This window comes from Cydia strobilella, chromosome 1 (assembly GCF_947568885.1).
Source record: "Cydia strobilella chromosome 1, ilCydStro3.1, whole genome shotgun sequence".
Taxonomy (NCBI): domain Eukaryota; kingdom Metazoa; phylum Arthropoda; class Insecta; order Lepidoptera; family Tortricidae; genus Cydia; species Cydia strobilella.
In genome coordinates this window covers 17755267-17777658 of record NC_086041.1, presented here as the reverse complement: position 1 = coordinate 17777658, position 22392 = coordinate 17755267, and the positions used below count along the sequence as shown (strand labels likewise).

Genomic DNA, 22392 nt, shown 5'->3' with positions numbered 1-22392 from the left:
GAACCTATGGTGAATTTAGAATAAAGCCTAGATATGCCTGCGGCAGAGTATTGTCCTATTGGAGTACAAGGACCTCTTGTTACATCTAAACCGGTGCTGGAAGCCTAGCAGGGAGATTTCAATTGACAAGGCCAGATAAGTGACATGCAGTTTAATATTGGTCAGTACGAGGGTCCCTACTATACATGGCCGCTAGGGCAGTGGTCAGTTTACACCCTTATTTCTACACTAGCGGTCGCGAGGTAAAATGGGACGAGAAATTCCGGCCGGAATAAGGTACAAAAGTTAGTGCACTCACGAAACCTTCATGGGCGTCGCTGCTGGCACAATCCCGATGTCGGTAGCGGCGACCAGAGCGCCGGCCGAAAAGTGCGGGCGTCCGTCAAGCCGGGCTTAGCAAAGCCGGGCTGAGGACAGGCCGCAAGGGCTGGCCCTTTGTGTGGGGGCTCGCATTAAGAGCGCCTTGGCATCGTCCTGAGACACGCAGCCTGCGAGCCGGAACTGCGTCCTACGGCGTAGATTATGGCGTCACTGCGCCACGCCGGAAAGCTGGCGGCGGGCACCTGCGCGCTGAGGGGCGCGGTATTCCATCCTGCCGTGGCGGGTGGTGGCGATAACGAGTCCGTTTCTCACGCGCACCACAGTAAATCACACGCGGAATTACCCGCACTTAACATTTAAGAGGCTCCTCCCGGCCTAATCAGGCGGCAGGGAACAATGGTTTGTCCGTTCTCCGAGCTTCGCTAAAACGTTCCGTCCCGGGCCCACCCCGTCGGCCCCGTATCCAATCTGTCTTTCCTCCAAGTAGACATGAGTAGTTCGCGAATGAAAGATTCAAATGAAGTACTTCACTTGATGTCACTCTTTCATTCACTAGTTCAGTTCGGATTTATTTAGTTCTTTACTTCAGCAGTTCAGTTTAATTATCGTTTTATTTACTTGCTCATTCGCTTAGAGTGACAAGGACGCCACGTTTAAACTTTCGATTCATAAATTCATTTATTTGAGTCATTCATATTGAACGAAATTATCAATCGAATCCTTCATTCAACTCAATATATCCGCGAATGAGAGATAGAAAACCAGTACTGTTGATATAGATGGATCTTATGAGCTACTGAACTAAACTGAACTAGTGAACTAAAAGAGTGAAGTACTTCACAGCGTATGAAAGATGCATATCAATCTTTTCTTTTTAGTGACACATTTTGCGCATGTCTACCTCCAAGAAAAAATATTTTTTTCGCAGATAGCATTACATTCAATTACATTCCAATACATTCCATTCCCTTGCCTTCCGAACGTCAAATCACCTCGAACTACTTTCTAATTCGAATAATGCTCAAATAAAATATATATTTGTTAACATTAATACTACTTTACAAGACTAATGTTTATTACTAATAATTATATACTTAATGCCATTCTTTACTTCGTTTTATTTACAGTCGTTTATCTGTGCGTAGAACTAAACCGTGAAAATTGTCACTTCAATTTTTGACAGATAAACGTCATTGCCTGATGTACCTACAATTCTCGTTTTTAAATCAACCAATTGGTAGAAGAGCCGGCAGTAAAGTTTCGAACCAACGTGATACCGCGATGAGATGCACAATGGTTTTCCATAAAAGTGAAGCTAAGTCCGAGTTTGATAGTCTGCCACGGCGGAACTGGCCGAAAGTACAAAAAAGATAGCCACTTCCGGTGCGAAAAAGGGGGGGGTGATTTAACCCATCTGATACTGCAATAATAGCTATGGCATCAGTTAAAGATTTACTGGTAGATACAGAAAAGCGAAATCTGCCAGTATGATTCCTGCCGGAAGTGCTTGGCATACGCTCTCAAAGGTGACCATCGGGACCCCTAAATTAACCCATCTGATACCAGCATGAAACCAATTCCAGTCGGTAGATATGAACCTTCTATTCAGGAATATATAAGTCTGCCAGGGCGTTTTCAGCCGAAACACCTTGACATACGAGATTTTGTGGCGCAACATCCGTGGTACCCGTATTTCGGAATTGTACATATTACGGACATTTCAAATACTGCAGGCTTATTAATTTATTACTCTATGCTTATATTTGTATATAAGTATTTATTAATAACATATATTTATAATAAATTAAGTTAAAATAAATTAAATAATGTGGTTAATATGATTGATAGTCATTGAATTAGCTATATGAATCGTTTGTCTTTGTCTGTCATTTTGACTTATGTATTTGTAAGAAAAGGATAAAACATAATTTAACTAATTAAGGCTCGTAAAGTTTTACGAATAAGGGGGTATTAGTATTCATAACTAAATCAGGCTTGAAATGCGACATAAAATGATTTTTGGTGGTTTCTTTTACGCTTGAGGCGTTTTTTCACCTATTTGGTGTGTCTAATCACTATCTTATGTAGGGGAGAGAGGGGCAAGACGAGTAAGACGGGGTAGCGGCTTTATATGGCGACACGACTGACCAACCATCAGAATCCCGTTAGTGCATGACGATGCGTCGCCATCATGGCAATCAGTTCGCACAGTGACCGGCTAGACAAATGGTGTCGTTAATTATTTATTTTCAACAAAACTGTTTTTGCCATATTCCTTGTTATTTCTAGGGTTCCGTACCCAAAGGGTAAAAACGGGACCCTATAACTAAGACTCCACTGTCTGTCTGTCTGTCTGTCTGTCTGTCCGTCTGTCACCAGCCTGTATCTCATCAACCGTGATAGCTAGACAGATGACATTTTCACAGATGATGTATTTCTGTTGCCGCTATAACAACAAACTATAACTAATTGTTTATAACACCTGTATTCATTACCTGTAATGCACAATTGATGCATAAATGATTCTAAAAACATAATAAAATAAATATTTAAGTGGGGTTCCCATACAACAAACATGACTTTTTGCCGTTTTTTGCGTAATGGTATTATGGTACGGAACGCGACTCGCACTTGGCCGGTTTTTGTGTTTTATTTGGTTTGCGTTTGTTTCTTTATTATCACCAGCACATATATACTGTTAATTTATTCCTATGGCCCAGCAATCACGCCAACAGCTAAGGACTTGTTTGGTTTCAAGTACAGTTTTTTTTTTACTTTCGAATTTCATTAGGCACATGGGGCAAGATAGGGTTGACGGCCGTAGTTTTAAAGCGATAAACTGATGAAGAATTCCGGATTTGAATTTATTTATTCTTCTCTTGTAGAACGGTGAAAAAGTATAAAAGAAAGTCAAATAGAGGAGAGTGGTTAGAGGCCAAGAAAAAAGCGGTGGATGCTGTTATAAAGGGAAGATGGGGTACATGTTAGCTGTAAACACATTTTCTGTCTCTCAGACGACTTAAGAAATAAAAGTAAAACAGTTCGTGAGAAGGTATTAGACGATGGACCCAATATCCAAAAATTGAAGTTTTGTTTAGGCCCTAAATATAATATTTCTATGAATCATTCTTATCTTGTCCGGTAGGGGTTCCCCCATCTTACCATACCTGGGGGGCAAGATGGAGAGTAGGCACTTTTGGCCATTTAAATTTATTTTTAATTTAATTATCTAACTAGAGAGGTCCTAGTAAGTGTTGATTATGAAACTGATTACCAAAGATAATAATAAAAATAACAAAAACTTAAAAAGAATAGCATTTTTAGTTTTATTGGACTTGAAACATTAAGTATACCGTCATTCCCACCTCTCCCCTACATTTCTTGACGTTGACGCAAAAATGACGTAGTTTAACATTCAGGGTGTTGTTTTATAACACTACAAATTGAGATAACTAATCTATTGACGACCGGTCTGCCCTACTTACTGCCTGCAAAGCCGATGGTCTTGGGTTCGAATTCCGATAAGGGCATATATTTGTGTGATGAAAACATATATTTATTCCTGAGTCATGGTTGTTATCTATGTATTTAAGTATATATTTATCTATATAAGTATGTATGTATATCCTCGCCTAGTACCCATAATACTCCCAATATTTATAAATAACAACAGAAATACATCATCTGTGAAAATTTCAACTGTCTAGCTATCACGGTTCATGAGATACAGCCTGGTGACAGACGGAACGGACGGACAGACGGACAGCGGAGTCTTAGTAATAGGGTCCCGTCTTTACCCTTTGGGTACGGAACCCTAAAATGATGTAAAATGCTCATATTTGGATTATTGGTAAAAATCTTCCTTGACGTTGATAATCCTGTCTTTTCACACCCGTTTACAATAAGTATGTAATAATAATAATTTTGTTCATTTTGGTAAATAAAGGATATTATAATTTAAAATTATTTTATATTTATATATAAGGTGCTAACAAATTAGCTACAGAAATTTTACGAGATGGTACTTTACACTAGAACAATTAACTTTTAACAGAAATTAAGAAATTTTCTCATAATTTTTATTTTATTTACCGAACAAAATAAATAAACTATAATTATATCTAAAAAATAATCATCATGTATTTAACTGCTTGTTTGTCTTAAATGTCATTGTCAACGTGTCATTTCATTTATCAACGTGAAGTGGCCAGTTACGTTTTATATTTAAAAGAGGTTTTAGAATCTGTTCAATGAGGTCTCATTTAATTATCTCATTAACAGAGTTTTTTTACAAAGCAAATTTGTTTTCCAATTTTCTCGAAATAACATCATAAAACCTATAATGTTTCATACTTACATATACTTCAGGAGCCGAGTACTATCAACTGTAAAGATATCGGTAGCTAATTTGTTAGCACCTTTATAAGGCAAACAAAGAAGTACAAAGCCGTAAGCAGGTATTAAATTAATGCCCAAATTATATTGTGTATATTAATAAATTTGAAATATATGTTATTAATAACGTAATAATATACAAATATAAGCATAGAGTAATAAATTAATAAGCCTGCAGTATTTGAAATGTCCGTAATATGTACAATTCCGAAATACGGGTACCACGGATGTTGCGCCACAAAATCTCGTATGTCAAGGTGTTTTGGCTGAAAACGCCCTGGCAGACTTATACCTATATATTCCTGAATAGAAGGTTCATATCTACCGACTGGAATTGGTTTCATGCTGGTATCAGATGGGTTAATTTAGGGGTCCCGATGGTCACCTTTGAGAGCGTATGCCAAGCACTTCCGGCAGGAATCATACTGGCAGATTTCGCTTTTCTCTATCTACCAGTAAATTTCTAACTGATTCCATAGCTATTATTGCAGTATCAGATGGGTTAAATGACCCCCCCTTTTTCGCACCGGAAGTGGCTATCTTTTTTGTACTTTCGGCCAGTTCCGCCGTGGCAGACTATCAAATTCGGACTTAGCATCACTTTTATGGGAAACCATTGTGCATCTCATCGCGGTATCACGTTGGTTCGAAACTTTACTGCCGGCTCTCCAACCAAATGATTTCATATATGATTTTGAAAATACTAAATAACTCGAAACGTGACCGATCTAAATAGCTTCAGTGAACTGCGAGGAATATTTTGATATGCTTTTGGCTAAGTTCTGTACAGTGTTTGTGTTTCGCCAAGATCATGTGCTTTTCTTAACCTGTTCTTCGAAGTTAGCTGATTAAGAGGCTGGATATACTCAACCTACAGCTGAGAAGGTATGCTTTAGTTTTATATAAGTGTTATACTGGAAAACATGTTATTTTGTTGAAAATCCGACATTGATGTTTTGGAGGTTTAATGGTAGGTTCTCTTGTATATCAATTTGTATATCAATGTATGTAGCATCGCTACAATGCGTCCAGGTATTACTCAACGAAGGCAAGGTAAAGTCATTAAACTTCGTGGAAAAACGGGATATCATTTCCGCGCCAAAACCAACACCCGACTTGTGTGTTTCTTGCATGTTCATTGAAATTGCTGATATGTTTGTAAAATTCTATCTAGTAATAGTATGCCCTCAGTGCGCTATGATTTAGCTCGCCTCGATATGCGAGCAGATGCATTTGAGTCCGAAGAGTGAAGATTGGGCAGTTATTACGAAAACATATCATTCGGCTTGCCCTACTCCAAAACTCTAGGCACGCCACTACTTCATCACACATGTAATTGAGGTTTTTCCGCGCTATAATTGGAATGCCGTTCAAAGAGTCTCTGGCATAGATAGCCACCACCTCGCGTTTTGCCACCCAGCAACCTAGGGCGCCTTAGCCTATCCCGCCTATACAGACTATAATTAGGAATGGCAAAAGTGCAATTTCTATCTCCACCGTGCAGCCAAGTCTCTGATACGATTACGATAGTTGGATTGGTCCTGTTCACTTGCAGTAAGAATAAATCAAATTTGAAAGGAAGAGAGCATAAATTGGTATACATAAAGGGCAGGTCGTTGTATGGGTTGCGGCTGGCTAGTTTTTAGGGTTCCGTACCTCAAAAGGAAAAAACGGAACCCTTATAGGATCACTCGTGCGTCTGTCTGTCTGTCTGTCTGCCTGTCTGTCTGTCTGTCTGTCTGTCTGTCTGTCCGTCCGTCTGTCACAGCCTATTTTCTCCGAAACTACTGGAGCAATTAAGTTAAAAATTTGGTACACATATGTAAGTTTGTGACCCAAAGATGGACATGTAACGAAAACAAATTAATTTTAAACACGGGGGCCACTTTGGGGGGTAAATGAGAAAATTAAAAAATAAAGTTTGTCGAACTATATAGTGTTACATATCAAATGAAAGAGCTCATTGTGAGAATCTCAAATATATTTTTTATATAATTTTAGGATAAACAGTTTAGAAGTTATTCAAGAAAATAGGCAAAAAATGACCATTCCCCTCCCTTTATCACCGAAACTACCGGGTCAAATTTAAAAAAAAAAATACACAAAATAGATCTTTACCTATAGATCACCAGAAAACCTATTAGAAATGTGCAGTCATGCGTGAGTCGGACTTAATTACTTATAGTTTTTGATAAGACCCCTACGGGTTTTTTTAAAGACATTTCGCACAAAAAATACATTGTTTAAATTGTGTAATGTACGGAACCCTTGGAACGCGAGTTCGACTCGCACTTGGCCGGTTTTTTTTGTTAATGATGATTGGCACACCGCTGCTAACATATTTTATAGTAAGGTTAGCCTCACCTCGCTCTGTCCGTTCCTTAAGCTTTTGCCGCAGGTTCGCAAGCTCTGCCCGCTGCAGGGGTGTTTTATCATCGTATATTCTCACCTGCGACTTCACTCGTTGCCTCGCTTAGAATCTCCCGCACAATAGAGTTGTCGCTTGCGATACTGGCGTTGTTCGCAGCTCCTCTTCGAAGTGTATGTCCGATCCATCTCCATTTCCGCAGCGCTACTTCTTTGGCGATCGGAGGTTGTCGGCACATACTCCACAAATCCTCATTCCTAATGGTCCTCGGCCAGAAAATGCGGAAGATCTACCGGAGGGACTTATTGACGAACACTTATAGCCTGTGTGTCAGCCCCTTAGTCACTCTCCATGTCTCACAGCCGAAGAGCAGCACGGATTTGACGATGGATTCGAAGAGGGAGATTTTAACGCGGCGAGTAAGAACATTTGAGTCCGAAACAGGCTTGAGTTGGGCAAATGCAGCTTTTGCCTTCTTAATTCTACTCTCGACGTCTTCGTCTGCACCTCCCCCACATGTAAGTGTACTACCGAGATATACAAACTTGGAGACTGATTCAAGGCGATCGTTTTTGAGCAATAAAGGTTCCGTGCAATCTGATTTTACTCGAATGTCATAGTCATAGTCATTTATTTTATAAAACCGGTTTACATGTCAAAAAATAGTGATAAAGATTAGCACCAGATTACAATATTGTAAAATGAATAAATTAAAATTAAAATTAGATCACATATTATAAAAATCAAACATCAGTAATATTTGCAATTATACAACCATAATTAGCCATTTCAAAAATTAATCCAAATAATTATGACACATAATCACATGATCACTCGACTGAGATGAAAATGCTCAGGTGGGATGGAGGGGTAACTAAACTGGAGAAAGTCAGAAATGAGTATGTAAGAGGTAGCTTCAAAGTGGCACCAATTCCAGAAAAACTGGAAGAAAGCCAATTGCGGTGGTATGGACATGTCTTGCGCCGGGACAACGACCACCCAGTTAAAATCGCATTAAATATTGACACAGGTAAACAACCTAAAGGACGCCCAAAAGCAACTTGGTGGAGAAACCTTCAAAGACTGACAGAGAAAATCCCAGCTGACCCGTGTGACAGAGCCGAATGGCGGAAAAATATTCAGAGGGCCGACCCCAAATGAAATGGGAAAAGGCACGAAGAAAGAAGAAGAAGAAGAATTATGACACGTAATAATAGTAATATAGAAAACTGTTCACAATAATAAATAAATAAAAAATTGTTGATAGTCATACGTCGGTTGATTCGCAGGCCCACGACTTCAGCTTCTTCTTGAAGGCTCTCAAGTTTCTCTTTATTTTTATTGCGAAATCAGCATGATGTCATCGGCGTAATCAAGATCCTCCAGTTCCTTGGTATCCCAGTTAATTCAATGCATATTGCCAGTGTTTTTACACTTGTAAACTTTGGACAGCTTTTCGACGAAAGTCGTACAGCAGCATGAGGGTGCAATACAATAATGCATTTCGCGCCCTCATGAGGCTGCCACGCTGCTGCAGCGCGTCCGGCATGTTTACCGATGCGCGTGTGCCGGACTTAAACGCGGTGATGAGGGCACGTGTAGCTTCCTTTTGGGAGAGGCTGGGGCGCTCACAGAACGAAATTTTGAAAACCATTTTTAGGGATCCGGATAGCCTATTTTTCCGATATTGGCTGTCTGTACACCGAGATGAGAATCGGAAATAACGTCGTATGATGTACTTGTGATATATTTGCAATTTATTTATTGTAAGCTTAGTTAAGTAGTGATTAGTGTTAAATAGTGTAATTGTAGTTGTCTGTAATTTTTTCATGGGTGATCCTTGCCTGTTAATAAACGTTTTATTTATTTATTTATTTAATGCCTCTTGGTGTTTCGGTCACTTTTCTCATCACGTCGTCGAGAAGAATTATGAATAACAGCGGAGACAGGAGGCATCCTTGCTTCACACACACGATCAATTCTACGAAGAATTTACATTTTTCGACCAATTGATTGTAACCTTGTTGTTTAAGATCCTTGTTTAGGTACAATTTCTTGTCCTTGAGGTTCCATAAATATGGTAAAGACCTATAAAGCTCTATAAATATGTCCAAAACACTGTGTTGTGAGTAAACTGAGGTGCGATCCGGCGAACACATCCGTTACTACGCACACGCGCGCAGTTCGCTCTCGGATCTGTCTGCTCCGTGGCCGATCGGTTTTGAGCACATATCTGTGTCAATTTTTCGCCATATATTGACGAATGTGTCCGCCGGACACATCTTTCTCACAGATCCGACGGACAAATCCGTACGTGTATGGCTAATAGCTATAGTTTTGATTTTATATCCTAATATAGGTACCTATATAATAAAATCGTTATATTATATTGGGCTATACTTGTATATAGTTATTAATCCTAGATTTTAAAAAATACATACAAAATAAAAGAAAACCTACACGTATGTTTCGCATGCGTTTGCACAGTGCCAGCACTTTGATGGTGCCCTCCAGGTTGACGGCCAGAGCGACTCGGAGTGGCTCGTTCATTTTTACCGTGGCTGCGGAGTGGAATACCACCGACACCTAGCATACATAATTTATTTTTAGACCTTGGAGTACAAGTGAAAAAATAATGGCAAGACTTTGGTTTAATCTTATTATTCAAGACTATGACCCAAGCTTGTTGTCGTTGTACTTGGGGACTTCGCCCAACGACAGTGAAAATAAGTGAAAAGCGATAGGTCTGTAATTTGATGGGTCTGATCTATTGCCCCTTTTAGGCACAGGGAGCACAAAAGGCTGCTCTTTGTTGCTTGAGAGCGTGAATAGGCTCCGTAACACGGGACACAGTTCAAGAGCAAATTTTAGCACAATATGCCGTCTGGTTCGCTTGACTTATGAAGGTTCAAGGATAGCAACTCCCATCAAACATCCTTCTGCATGATACAGATTTCTGTATAGGAGATGGTGGGCGTTACGGCGCTACAGGACCTCCCCGCGTGGTCCAAAAGCCAAGAGCCGGGTCCAAGAGCCAAGGTGACCGAGAGCTAAGCCGCTCAACATGGTGGGCGTTGAAGAATAAATTAAAATTAAAGAGCACGGATAATATTTACGTTATTGAGCAAATCCTCTTCATCTTTGGCGCTGAGACCTAAGCCGGGTGCACTCAGATCGCCCGTTACGGGGATGATTTTGTTCATATCTTCCGGTCTGTTGCTCTTTAACCTTTGAAACACCTGAAAATTTAATAAACAACTTGAAAATAGCAAGAGTGTGTCATCATAGAATGCTTGCATCGTTATAGGTACGCATCCCGAAATCGGCTAATAAAGTTTATTAATCTATATACCTATGTATGTACGTAGTACGTAAGTTTGTATGTCACTTTATTGCACATAAACAAGTTTACACATAAGGCAAGTAACGGATGTAAGTATATGTACAAAGGCCAGCATAATATCCCGAAAAGGGATCTCTTCCAGCTAACTTTTGAGAAAATGAGAACGGAACAAATATTAAAAGGTGAAAGGCAACTTAATATAAGCACATAACAATATTAAAATATAAATATAAGGGAAAAGTGTGGACCTAAAGAATATGTAGTGACAAAAATTGAGACAGATATGTTGAGATGGATTGCACACGTGGAAAGAATGAGTGAAAGAAGGCTAACAAAGAAAGTGTATAAGGTAGAAGTAGAAGCGGGAGTTGGAAGGGGTAGACCTCGGCGGACTTCCTCTGATCAGATCGGGGAAATCCTGAAGAGAGGTCAGGTCAAGAGCACCCTAAACCAGCGAGGGTGTATGAGGAAGGTTATGAAAGTGAAGGAAGCTAAAGAGATATGTCAGGATAGTAGCAAGTGGAAATCCGTGGTCTGTGCCTACCCCTCCGGGAAATAGGCGGGAAATAAATAAATAAATATTATATATTATTTATAAGTTCCGCGATAATTGCCGTATAACAAGATATGTACGAGTAGGTATAATCCATCGAGTAGGTATAGGCTGATGGTAATCCAGGAAAAGTGAAAGTAGCTCTACTGTTTTGTATACTTACTAAGCTATTACTGATGTTCTGTACTCTTTCGGTTAGACTGAGTCCTTTTTTAGGGCGCATCAAAACGTAAATCTTGTCAATGCCTATGCAGCTGTACAGCAGCTTTTCCAAGAGTGCCTGCAAATAAACAAAATTGTTTCAACCAAACATTCATTGATTATAGAGCAGGCCAATGAGAAGTTCGTTTGCAAAAATTGCGGACCACAGTTTGACTTCTGATCCTTGTAGGGGGTTCCTGCCGTTACCCCCACTAGCCCTTTGAATTTCCCCCTTACAATTCTCATAGATTCGCTATCGAAAAAATCCCACCTTTTGCACAAATCGGACTAATTTGAGTCTAGCTCTTAGCCTAATTCAACTACCTAATTCAAATTGGTATCGGTTTAAAGAACGTTTCATTACCTCTACATTGACATATTTCTTTTTCCTAAAAGTATTACTTATATGAGGTTTAAACTTAAAAAAAAGTTGCAAATACAAGTTGCAAAATCCCACCTTTTGCACAAATTGGACTAATTTTGGATTAAATTTGGGTCTAGCTCATAGCCTAATTGACCTTTAAAGAACGTTTATTTACCTTTACACTAACGTATTTTGTGGTTACAAAAAATTGTATTCTTATGAGTTTAAAAAAGATGTAAGTAATTGTTTGACGGGTCGCGCGTTTTCATTACCGTAAGAATGGTTTTAAAATAGTCAGATAATACTTATCCACTTACCAGATCAGGGTTCCTTAACAACAATCTGTGTTTAATGCTCGTCTGATAACTAAAGCCAGAAAATAATCATCAATAACGGAAACGACTGTTACTGTACCATTTAAAGTTAAAATCGCGCACTATAGTTCTAATATGAGTTTGGTTAGGTATTTATGCCTAGTGAATTCAGCCATTTTGCCATTTATCAGGTTTTACAGTGGTTCAAGATAATTAAAAAGTACATTTAATAATGCTAAAATATGTTAATATGTTGCACAAGTGTTTTTGCAAACATGCATAACCTAGGGCCTTCAACTTGTATTTGCAACTATTTTTTAAAGTTTAAACCTCATATAAGTAATACTTTTTGGAAAAAGAAATATGTCAATGTAGAGGTAATTAAACGTTCTTTAAACCGATACCAATTTTAATTAGGTAGTTCAATTAGGCTAAGAGCTAGACTCAAATTAGTCCGATTTGTGCAAAAGGTGGGATTTAAAAAAAAGATTATGTGAAACGTCTTTGCTGACAATTTCGTTCTTCGAATTTGACAGCTAGACGAGATGTTGTCAAAAGTTGACGTTTCACGATTCGGTTACCAAAAATATATGGTGCAGACCAGCGCCATCTACTATAGGCTGTAAAACTAGCATTATGTTTTTTTTTTAAACTTTACTTCTCTATTACAATCAGTAACTCTTTGGTTTCATTTCAACTAATTATAGCCAAGTTTGTCGACCCCTAAATACTCTTGTTTAGGTATTAATATTATACATAGTTTGTGTTTTGGATGGGATATTCTAGTTTTACATACTTAGTTTTGAATAAGGTATAACTTATTGACCGAGCGTTAGCGAAGGTCTTCGTTTCAGCTGGGGCAAAATGCTTTTTCCCTCACTAGCTCGGAAAGCCGTCTTTTATCCTTTAAAACCATCGGGTAAAAACGCATTTTATCCACTAGTGGGGAAAGTAATTTTTTTTATACCACGTCGGTGGCAATCAAGCATACGGCTCGCCTGATGGTAAGCAGTTACCGTAGCCTATGGACGCCTGCAACACCGGAGATATTACACGCGCGTTGCCGACCCTTTAAAAACCTGTACACTTTTTTGAAGAACCCCATACTCTAGCCCCTCGGGAAAACCCCGGCAGGGAGCTCATTCCACAGCCGAAGCGTACGCGGGAGAAAATTCCTCTTAAACCGCACAGTACGCGATCAATTAGGTGCTAGGGTGTGAGGATGAACACCCTGCCGATGGCGAGCGGTGCGGTGATAGAAAGCGGCCGTTGGCATCATGTCAAACAATTCTTCAGAGCACAGCCCATTGTACAAGCGGTAGAACACACACAAGGAGGCGAAGTCTCTCCTTAGGTTCAATACCGCTTGTGAGTTTGGGATCGTCGACGATTCGTACAGCGCGCCTTTGGACTGAGTCGAAGGGTCCAAGCTGGCATCCAGGTGCTCCTGCCCAAAGGTGACAGCAGTACTCCATATGGGGTCTGACTTGCGATTTATATAGCAGCAGTCTTTGCCTCGGAGTAAAGTATCGCCTCGCTTTATTGAGCACACCGAGTTTTATGGATGCCAGATCAGCCTTCCCTTCCAGGTGGCTACGGAATTGGACGTCACTGGAGATGTCGACACCGAGGATTCCAATACTCCCTGACATGGTAAGGGCTGTGCCTTCGAACTGTGGGACCACAGTAAATGGGGTTTTCTTGGCGGTAAACGCGCAAACTTGTGTCTTAGTGGGGTCGAATCGGACTAAATTGTCCCGGCCCCATTCCGAAACTCTGGATAGAGTGCCCTCAATATCCGACACAAGCTTTTCACGACTCTCCAGCACCACGGAACGAGGGATGTTGGCACGGCCTGCGTAATAGGCATCCCCAGTGACAGTACTGCATAGCAATGAATGTCGTCGATAGACAACATGTGTTTGATGTGCAGCAAAAACAGCGTTGGGGATAGCACAGAGCCTTGCGGAACGCCAGCGTTAATGTCCATGCTATTGGAGCAGCTTCCGTCTACTACGGGTCGTATGCGTCTGCCAGACAAAAAGCAAGCGATCCATTTGCATAAACCCTCCGGCAATCCATAAGATGGTAACATCGACAGGAGACCTCGATGCCAGACCCGATCGAACGCCTTCGCTATATCTAGGCTAACTGCTAATGCCTCACCTTGACTCTCAATGGCCGAGGCCCAGCGGTGAGTGTGATACATAAATGTATTTTACCTCATGTGTTGAGACACTCGCGGGTAAATTACAACTTTGCACCCTTGTATAACAAAGAACGATTTCCCCTCACTAGCTCGGAAAGCCATCTTTTATCCTTTAAAACAAGCGGGTAAAAACGCATTTCATCCACTAGTGGGGAAAGTAATTTGGCCTTGGGGCGTGTTTAAGTAGCTTTTGACAGATAACAAAACGTAAAACGCTCTTAATAATGGTTCGTTCGATATTAATTATCATTAAATAAATGGTTTCAGAATTTAATAAAAAATACCAAATTTAGCTATGTTTCATGATTTTAACTCATAAACCTTAAAATTCCATAAGAAACATTTGTTTTTTTTTATAATAATGTTGAATATAATTCTGAATGCACAAGCTGAGTCGATGCAATTTCAAAACGCATCGTCAGAAATGTCAACATTGTCAACAAATTTTTTACATAATGTTATACTATATTGATGATGATTATAATTAACCTGATGATGATTGTAATGTGTACAAATAAAGATTTATTTTTTTAAAGGGCTGTTTTTTGCATGTTGCACTTTCCTCGCTATAGCGAGGTGAAAAGTTTTGTGTTACACACGGGACACGGGTGCAAATGTACCTATTTTACTTCTTGTGTGTTGAAACACTCGCGGGTAAAATACAACTTTGCACCCTTGTATAACAAATAATAAATTTTCACCACACCAGGGAATTAGAAAAAGAGTTCCGCGTGTAATAATATTAGTTGTAGTTTATTGTGTAAGTTATGTAACACGGCCCAGCTGGTAAAAGCTGGATTGTTTAAAAACTGATGAGAAAGATGCATTTTATCTACATGTGTGGCAAAGTAATCAAATGCAAATTTTGAGTTGTTTCCTTATGTTGGCTGATAGAAATGACTATTATATGTTGATTTTGAATGATAAGTATTTAGTAACATTCATTTTGAATTGATTTGGTTTGATTTTGTTAGATATTTTACAGTTATTATTTTCCTTGTGTTGTTGTGGTGAAAATTTTTGTGTTTCACTCGGTGGCAAAATTTGTTTAACCCTCGTGCCTTGAACCTCTCGCAACGCTCAAGATTCCACTTTTCGAACCACTCGCTACGCTCTTGGTTCAATTTTGCGATCTTTCGCTTGCTCGGATATCAATATTAGCACGAGAGGTTAAACAACAACTTGTAAAACAAATAACTATTGAACATCACTCACCTTTCCGAGAAATCCTGTTACTCCAGTAATAAAAACAGATTTTCCTTCAAAAAAACCTGCCACCGATGTACGCTCATTGGTAGTTGAACCCATATTTAAGTATGCTAATCAGGACAAAATATTCAAAGTCAAATATATACAATATAGCGTATACATATACTAAACATACTTCAATTATGTTGTTGTTAAGAAAAAACAGTACCCAGCAGTGGCAGTTTCACTATATATATAGATACTTGTTATTTCATTACTATTACACACTCATACTAAGTACTTGGTTAGCTATTTGTCAGACTTTATATCATTGCAATGACAATAAAGCCATCAATATTTTTTTTATGTCATATTTCTTTACGACCGACTACAATGGCTTTTACTAGGGTTCAATTTACTAGGAACCCTTATTGTTTTTATTTGTGGTTAAGTAGTTATGCTGCCCTCATAAGCCCGAATAGCGGTATCTCTAAAACAAATGATGTTGAAAATAGAATTTTCAAGATAAAGAATGTATATCTGTGCATTCAATTATGATTTAAAATACCGCTAATTGGCTTATGAAGGCAGTTTGTCTTAGTTTTTTAAGGGTCGGTTGCACCACTTGCACCAAACCGTCTGCCACCGTTAAACTGTTCGCTAAATTTTATTTAGCGACTGTGTTTGGTGCAACTGGCTCTTCTTTTTATTTATTTTCAAGGGACTTAGGCCCACTTGCACCATTCCACTAACCCGGGCTTAACCGGTTAAACCTGGGAGCTACCATGATTACCAGTAGTTGTATGGATTGTTTTATTCCCAACACGGTAATAGCTGCGGGAGCAAAGCGACGTCCTTGGTTTAATCGGCCTTGTAAAGAAGCTACAGTTCGCAAGCAAGCCGCTTACAGGGCTTGGAACAAGGCCGTAGCTAATAAGGATCCGAGCGTTTTTGATGTGAAACGCAAATTAAACGCTGCCTCGAGGTCCAGTAAAAAAGCCATTGGCAGGGCTAAATTCGATTTCGTCGGCAGAATTGGTGACAAGCTAGCGGGCTATCCCTCTGGGAGTCGCGCTTTCTGGTCGCTCGCCAAAGCTGCCGAGGGGAATTTTTGTCAGTCGTCTTTACCACCTCTGCGAAAAGCTGATGGTGATCTGGCCCACTGTGCAAAAGAGAAAGCCGATCTTCTTGGTACTCTTTTTGCCTCGAACTCGACCCTGAACGACCACAATAGCGCCGTGCCGCCCACCATCCCGCGGTGTGCATACTCCATGCCCGGAATCTCATTCACGCAGAGGGATATTCGGCGGGAGTTGCTATCCCTAAACGTTCATAAGTCGAGCGGGCCAGACGGCATTCCAGCACTTGTGCTTAAGCAGTGTGCTCCTGAGTTGTGTCCCATGTCAGCGAGTCTTTTCACACTCTTTAGCAACAAACGGCATGTTCCATTTTAGTGGAAGACGGCCCTTGTGCACCTTGTGCCTAAAAAAGGCGATAGATCGGACCCATCGAATTACAGGCCTATCGCTATTACCTCCCTTTTCTCTAAGGTCATGGAGCGTATATCAACACAAAGCTCCTGAGACACCTAGAAGAACACGACCTGATCAGCGACCGCCAGTATGGTTTTCGCCACGGTCGCTAGACTGGTGATCTTCTAGTGTATCTCACACACCGCTGGGCCTCGGCCATTGAGCGTCAAGGTGAGGCATTGGCAGTTAGCCTAGATATAGCGAAGACGTTAGATCGGGGCTGGCATCGGGGTCTCCTGTCGAAGTTACCATCTTATGGATTGCCAGAGGGACTATGCAAATGGATCGCTAGCTTTTTGTCTGGCAGACGCATACGAGCCGTAGTAGACAGAAGCTGCTGCAATAGCATGGACATTAACGCTGGCGTTCCGCAAGGTTCTGTGCTATCCCCAACGCTGTTTTTGCTGCGCATGCATCGCTAGCAGTTCTACTCAAGACTTGTTAAAAACAGACAGATAAGTACTTTGGAATTGAATACCTAATTTAAGATAAAGTACCCTTCGGCTGAAATCACGAATCTATCCTACAATGTTGACCAATATAGCAAGACCCCTCACAAATAGCTTTTTGGGCCTTCTAGGCTCTTCTAGCTTCATGACCCGTTGATTGAGCCTGCTCATAATCTTAAAAGTCCTGACTGAATGACTCACTTAAATCAACGCCCAGCCCAAACCGTTGGACCTAGAGAGCTGAATTTTGCACAATAGGTAGCTTTTATAACGTTAGTATCCACTAAGAAGGGGGTTTTCAAAATTCATCCCCTAAGGTGGTGAATCAGGGGTTGAAAGTTTGTATGGAGCTCTTTTTTTTTATTGCGGGACTTGAAACTTCGTATAAAGGCATATTATTAAAATACAAGAAAAGTTATTTCAGCGTTTTTAAAAATTCATTCCCTAAATGGGTCAAAAAAGGGTTGAAAGTTTGAATCCATCACAAATACTTTGAAACTTCCTAGAAAGGCATAATAGCCGATTACAAAAAAAAGTAATATTGACGTTTTTGGAAATTCAACCCCTGAGGGGGTTAAAAAGGGGATGAAAGTTTGTCTTAGGGTTCAAATTTTATAATACATATAAATGTTTATTAATTATAATAAAAAAACAAGAAAACCCATTTCAGCGTTTTTAAAAGTTCATCCCCCAAGGTGGTGGAAAGGGGTTGAAATTTTGTATGAAGATCAAATAGTTTTGTGAGTGTGGGACTTGAATCTTTGTATAAAGGCATATTATTAGAATACAAGAAAAGTCATTTCAGCGTTTTTAAAAATTCATTCCTTAAAAGGGTTAAAAAGGGGTTGAAAGTTTGTATAGGGTCCAAATTATATTTTAAGCTAAGAGTTTGAAACTTCGTTGAAAGGTATTTCATTAAAAGAGAAGAAATCTAATTTCAGCGTTTTTGAAAATTCATCCCTTAAGGTGGTGAAAAAGGGGTAGAAAGTTTGTATGGAGATCAAACATTTTTTTAAGTGCGCGACTTGAATCTTTGCATAAAGGCATGTTATTAGAATACAAGAAAAGTGATTTCAGCGTTTTTAAAAATTCATCCCCTAAAGTGGTTAAAAAGGGGTTGAAAGTTTGTCGTGGTCCTAATTTTATTTTAAGCTAGGTACTTCAAACTTTATAGAAAGATATATAATTAAAAGAGAAAAAAACTTCTTTCAGCATTATTGAAAATTCATCCCCCAAGGTGGTAAAAATGGGGTTGAAAGTTTGTATTTAGATCAAATATTTCTTGAGTGCGGGACTTGAATCTTTGTATAAAGTCATATTATTAGAATACAAGAAAAGTAATTTAAGCGTTTTTAAATATTCATCCCCTAAAAGGGTTAAAAAGGGGTTGAAAGTGAATCTATTACAAATGCTTTGAAGATTCCAAAAAAGTTATTTCAACGTAAAAATTCAACCCCTAAAGGGATTAAAAAGGGGATGTAAGTTTATATGTGGTACAAATTTTCTTTTAAGCTAGGAACTTGAAACTTGGTAAAAAGGGCATTATATTAAAATAGACGAAAACTGATTACTTACACCGTTTTTGAAAAGTTTGTATTAATAGTTTCGGGAGAGATTTTTTTTTTAAATAGTGGACTTGTAAATCTTCTAAGAGGGTCGAGAGGGTTTTTTTTTTCAGTTAGGGTCTTGAAACTTCGTAGTTTGTGAAAGACAAATTTCATGCGTTGTATAATTATTAACAAATGATTAACCGTCCCTACTGATATATTTTGCTGCATAATGTTCTATATTATGCTCATGTAGAATATATAACCACCAACATACAAATCCACGCGTAAGAAGTCGCGAGCAACAGCTAGTTTAATGAATAAACAAGTTATTGCGTTACAAACTACCCTCCGATATTTCAGTTTAAAAACATCTAAATACCGAAATATCGAAATAAAACCATGCCCCTGGCCCCTAGCCAGCCATGTGTTGCAAGTTGAATGTAAGAACTTGGCTTCGCTTCGCTCGCTCGTTCGATTGCCTAAGCCAATTAACATAACAGGGAAATAAAATTAACACAATGGTATCATTTAACTCATTAAGACGACCACGATCCCACGCTCGTGGGTCGTGTTTCATACAAAATTCAATCTGCGTTAATTAAGTCACTACACACTATTACGACATAAATATTTTACGTCGTATTATCTACTTTCGAATATTCGTTTGCGCTAAATTAATAGAAAAACTGTTTCATACAGAAATCATGCATAAATCAACGTTATCTTTTCATCAATTTTACGTATGTGTGTGTCAAAAATGTCGTGTACAAATACGTCGCGCCGTCCCGCCGAAGTGCCGTCATGTTTAGTGCATTTTTTGTTGACACTGACACATGGGATTGTGACTTGTCACTTCGATTGTGGAATTTGTGGATTGAAAATGATAGCGACGTCTAAATCAAGTTACAAAAATCATCGGTATTCTGGCGCGCGAAAATCCAGGAAAATTCACTCTCAATTGAAGAGAAATTCATGATGGTGAAGTGTCGTAAGGTACAGTTTCACTCCTTCATTGTACATTGTAATTTTCTCGTGCCGATCTTTTTAGAAAATAATTCTCTCTTCTTCCATAATGCTAGGATAATAAGCAGTGAACAATACCTATATAATGTAATTATTACTGTTTTGGTTGCCGAATAGTCAATGTGTCACTAACTCTAGGTTTTTTAGGTATTGTGTAAAATGAAGAGGCAATCTTGGAAATTAAATTTTTTCCTTCATTAGCCAGAAAAAATCAGGACATCCTCACTGCAATAAAATAAAAACTTTCCTGGGGTTGAAAATGATGGAATATTGTATATGAATGAAAAACACAATTATTACTACCAGGTAAGTAAGTGATAACTTTATTAGAATCCATATTGTTGCATCATCTTTCTTCCTATAACATTAGAGATTTTGTGCTATCATGATATTATTTTTCTTTCAGGTACAGGGACAACTACGGATAACAAATATGAAAAAAATGTTATTTCATTTGTTGTGTGAATCCATCTACACCAACAAGACATCCACTGCTGGACATAGGCCTCCCCAGGGATCTCCACAACGACCTGTCTTGCAAGACCGGCCAAAATATCGAGAAATAAATAATATAAATAAACATGATAAATATCCCATTTTCTATAATAGTTATAATTAGAAGGCCATGCAATGTTGTTACTCACTGTACTTACTTGAATCCAAAAAAATAAAAATATAAAAGTTTTAATTTTATTTTACAATTACTACTTTATTATTAGTACATTACGATACAAGTGCGAAAAGTAGGAAATTGGCAAAGAGTGGCGATAAATTGAAACACGACCGAAGGAAGTGTTTTAATCGACACAAGTTCCGAATTACCTTTTCGCACGTGTATTGTACAACGTTTTACAGTACATAATTATGGCCCTTTACATTTTCGACATATGCACGTATTGTACAGTGTACTAATTACCGCACTAGGGCGGTAACGTATATGTAGCACCATATGTACTAAAAAGTATTTTCCCCTCACTATAGCGAGGAAAGTGCAACATCCACAGGCGTTAGATCATCTTCATCAACTTGAATCACTCATTTTTTTACGATACTATAACAAAAAACTCTGGATATTCTGTACTTTTACGTGAGAAGTTTTTAAGTAAAATTTTTGTTGACAATGTTGACATTTCTGACGTATGAAATGTCAATGATGCGTTTTGAAATTGCATCGACTTAACTTGTGCGTTCAGAATTATATTTAACATAATTATTAAAAAACAAACGTTTATTATGGAATTTTAAGGTTTATGACTTAAAATCATTAAATAAACTAAATCTGGTATTTTTATTAGATTCTCAAACCATTTATTTAATGATAATTAATATCGAACGAACCATTATTATGAGCGTTTTACGTTTTGTTTCTGTCAAGCTACTTAAACACGCTCCATCCAAGGTCAAATTACTTTCCCCACTAGTGGATAAAATGCGTTTTTCCCCGCTTGTTTTAAAGGATAAAAGACGGCTTTCCGAGCTAGTGAGGGGATAAGTATTTTACAGTACATATGGTGCTACTTTCTCGCACTAGTGCGTAAATGAGCATATTTCGTGCATATGTCGAAAGTTTAAAGGGCCATATGTACTGTAAAACGTTGAACGATACACGTGCGAATAGGTAATTCGCAACTCGTGTAGATTTAAAACACTCCCTGCGGTCGTGTTTTAATGTATCGCCACTCGTTTCGAATTTCCTCTTTTCCGCACTTGTATCGTAAATAACTATTACAGTACATATGGTGAAATTTCTCGCCCTAGTGCGTACAGAGCACTTTTCGTGCATATGTCGAAAGTTTAAGGGGCCATATGTACTTTAAAACGTTGTACGATACACGTGCGAATAGGTAATTCGCAACGTGTCGATTTAGAACACTCCCTGCGGTCGTGTTTTAATTTATCGCCACTCGTTTCGAATTTTCTCTTTTCCGCACTTGTATCGTAAATAACTATTTCAAACTGCAAGGGTACGATGATAGATGTCAATTCAATATAATTTTGCAACGTTTGGCATTTTTAGGTTATAAATTGTATGGAGATGAAATCTATCATCGTACCCTTCCAGTTTGAAAAATACTATAGAGGCTGGGCAGTAAGGGATTGCTTTACTTGTAGAACTATATTTAAAGCTTTAAAAAAAACTGATACCTGACAATTACAAACCTGGACTTCCTTGGGCTAGTGCTACTAAGAATCGTCAGTATTCTCCATCCTAATCCTAACATAAAAAGATATCCTAAAATATCGATTCCATCACGTCATGTTTTAGTATCAACAAATTTTCCCAGTTTGCGTGACGTAGTACAAAGTAAAACATCTATACAAAAATATTTGGGACATGTTTTATATATTAGCATCAGGATTCAATATAAATATGCTAGTTATTCTGAGTTGGAAGAACCCAAAAAGGTGAGATTTGTGAAAGTCAGGTTTTCAATATATGTGGCGTTTTCAACCAAACTTATTGTTGTCAATAAGACGCTATTTCCATAAAGCTTCAAAATGAAATCAACCTAATCGACAACCGACAATGTGGTACCTTTTAGTTCAAAACGTCACATATTTTTATAAAACGTTAATAAACT

General features: G+C 38.7%; 2 protein-coding genes across 2 annotated transcripts in view; one reads left to right on the top strand and one right to left on the bottom strand.

Annotated features, from left to right (window-relative positions):
- The window catches only part of LOC134746221 (putative fatty acyl-CoA reductase CG5065), a 36333-nt gene extending 20799 nt beyond the window's left edge, over nt 1-15534 (bottom strand). Inside the window, exons 1-4 of the mRNA XM_063680551.1 lie at nt 15284-15534; nt 11144-11260; nt 10201-10323; nt 9545-9670 (exon numbers count right to left, since the gene is read on the bottom strand). Coding sequence (XP_063536621.1) covers nt 9545-9670; nt 10201-10323; nt 11144-11260; nt 15284-15376 — 459 coding nt within the window. The 5' untranslated portion in view covers nt 15377-15534. The remainder of the gene's footprint in view (nt 1-9544; nt 9671-10200; nt 10324-11143; nt 11261-15283) is intronic.
- The window catches only part of LOC134748947 (gamma-aminobutyric acid type B receptor subunit 2), a 320538-nt gene that overhangs the window by 190860 nt on the left and 107286 nt on the right, over nt 1-22392 (top strand). The window lies entirely within an intron of this gene.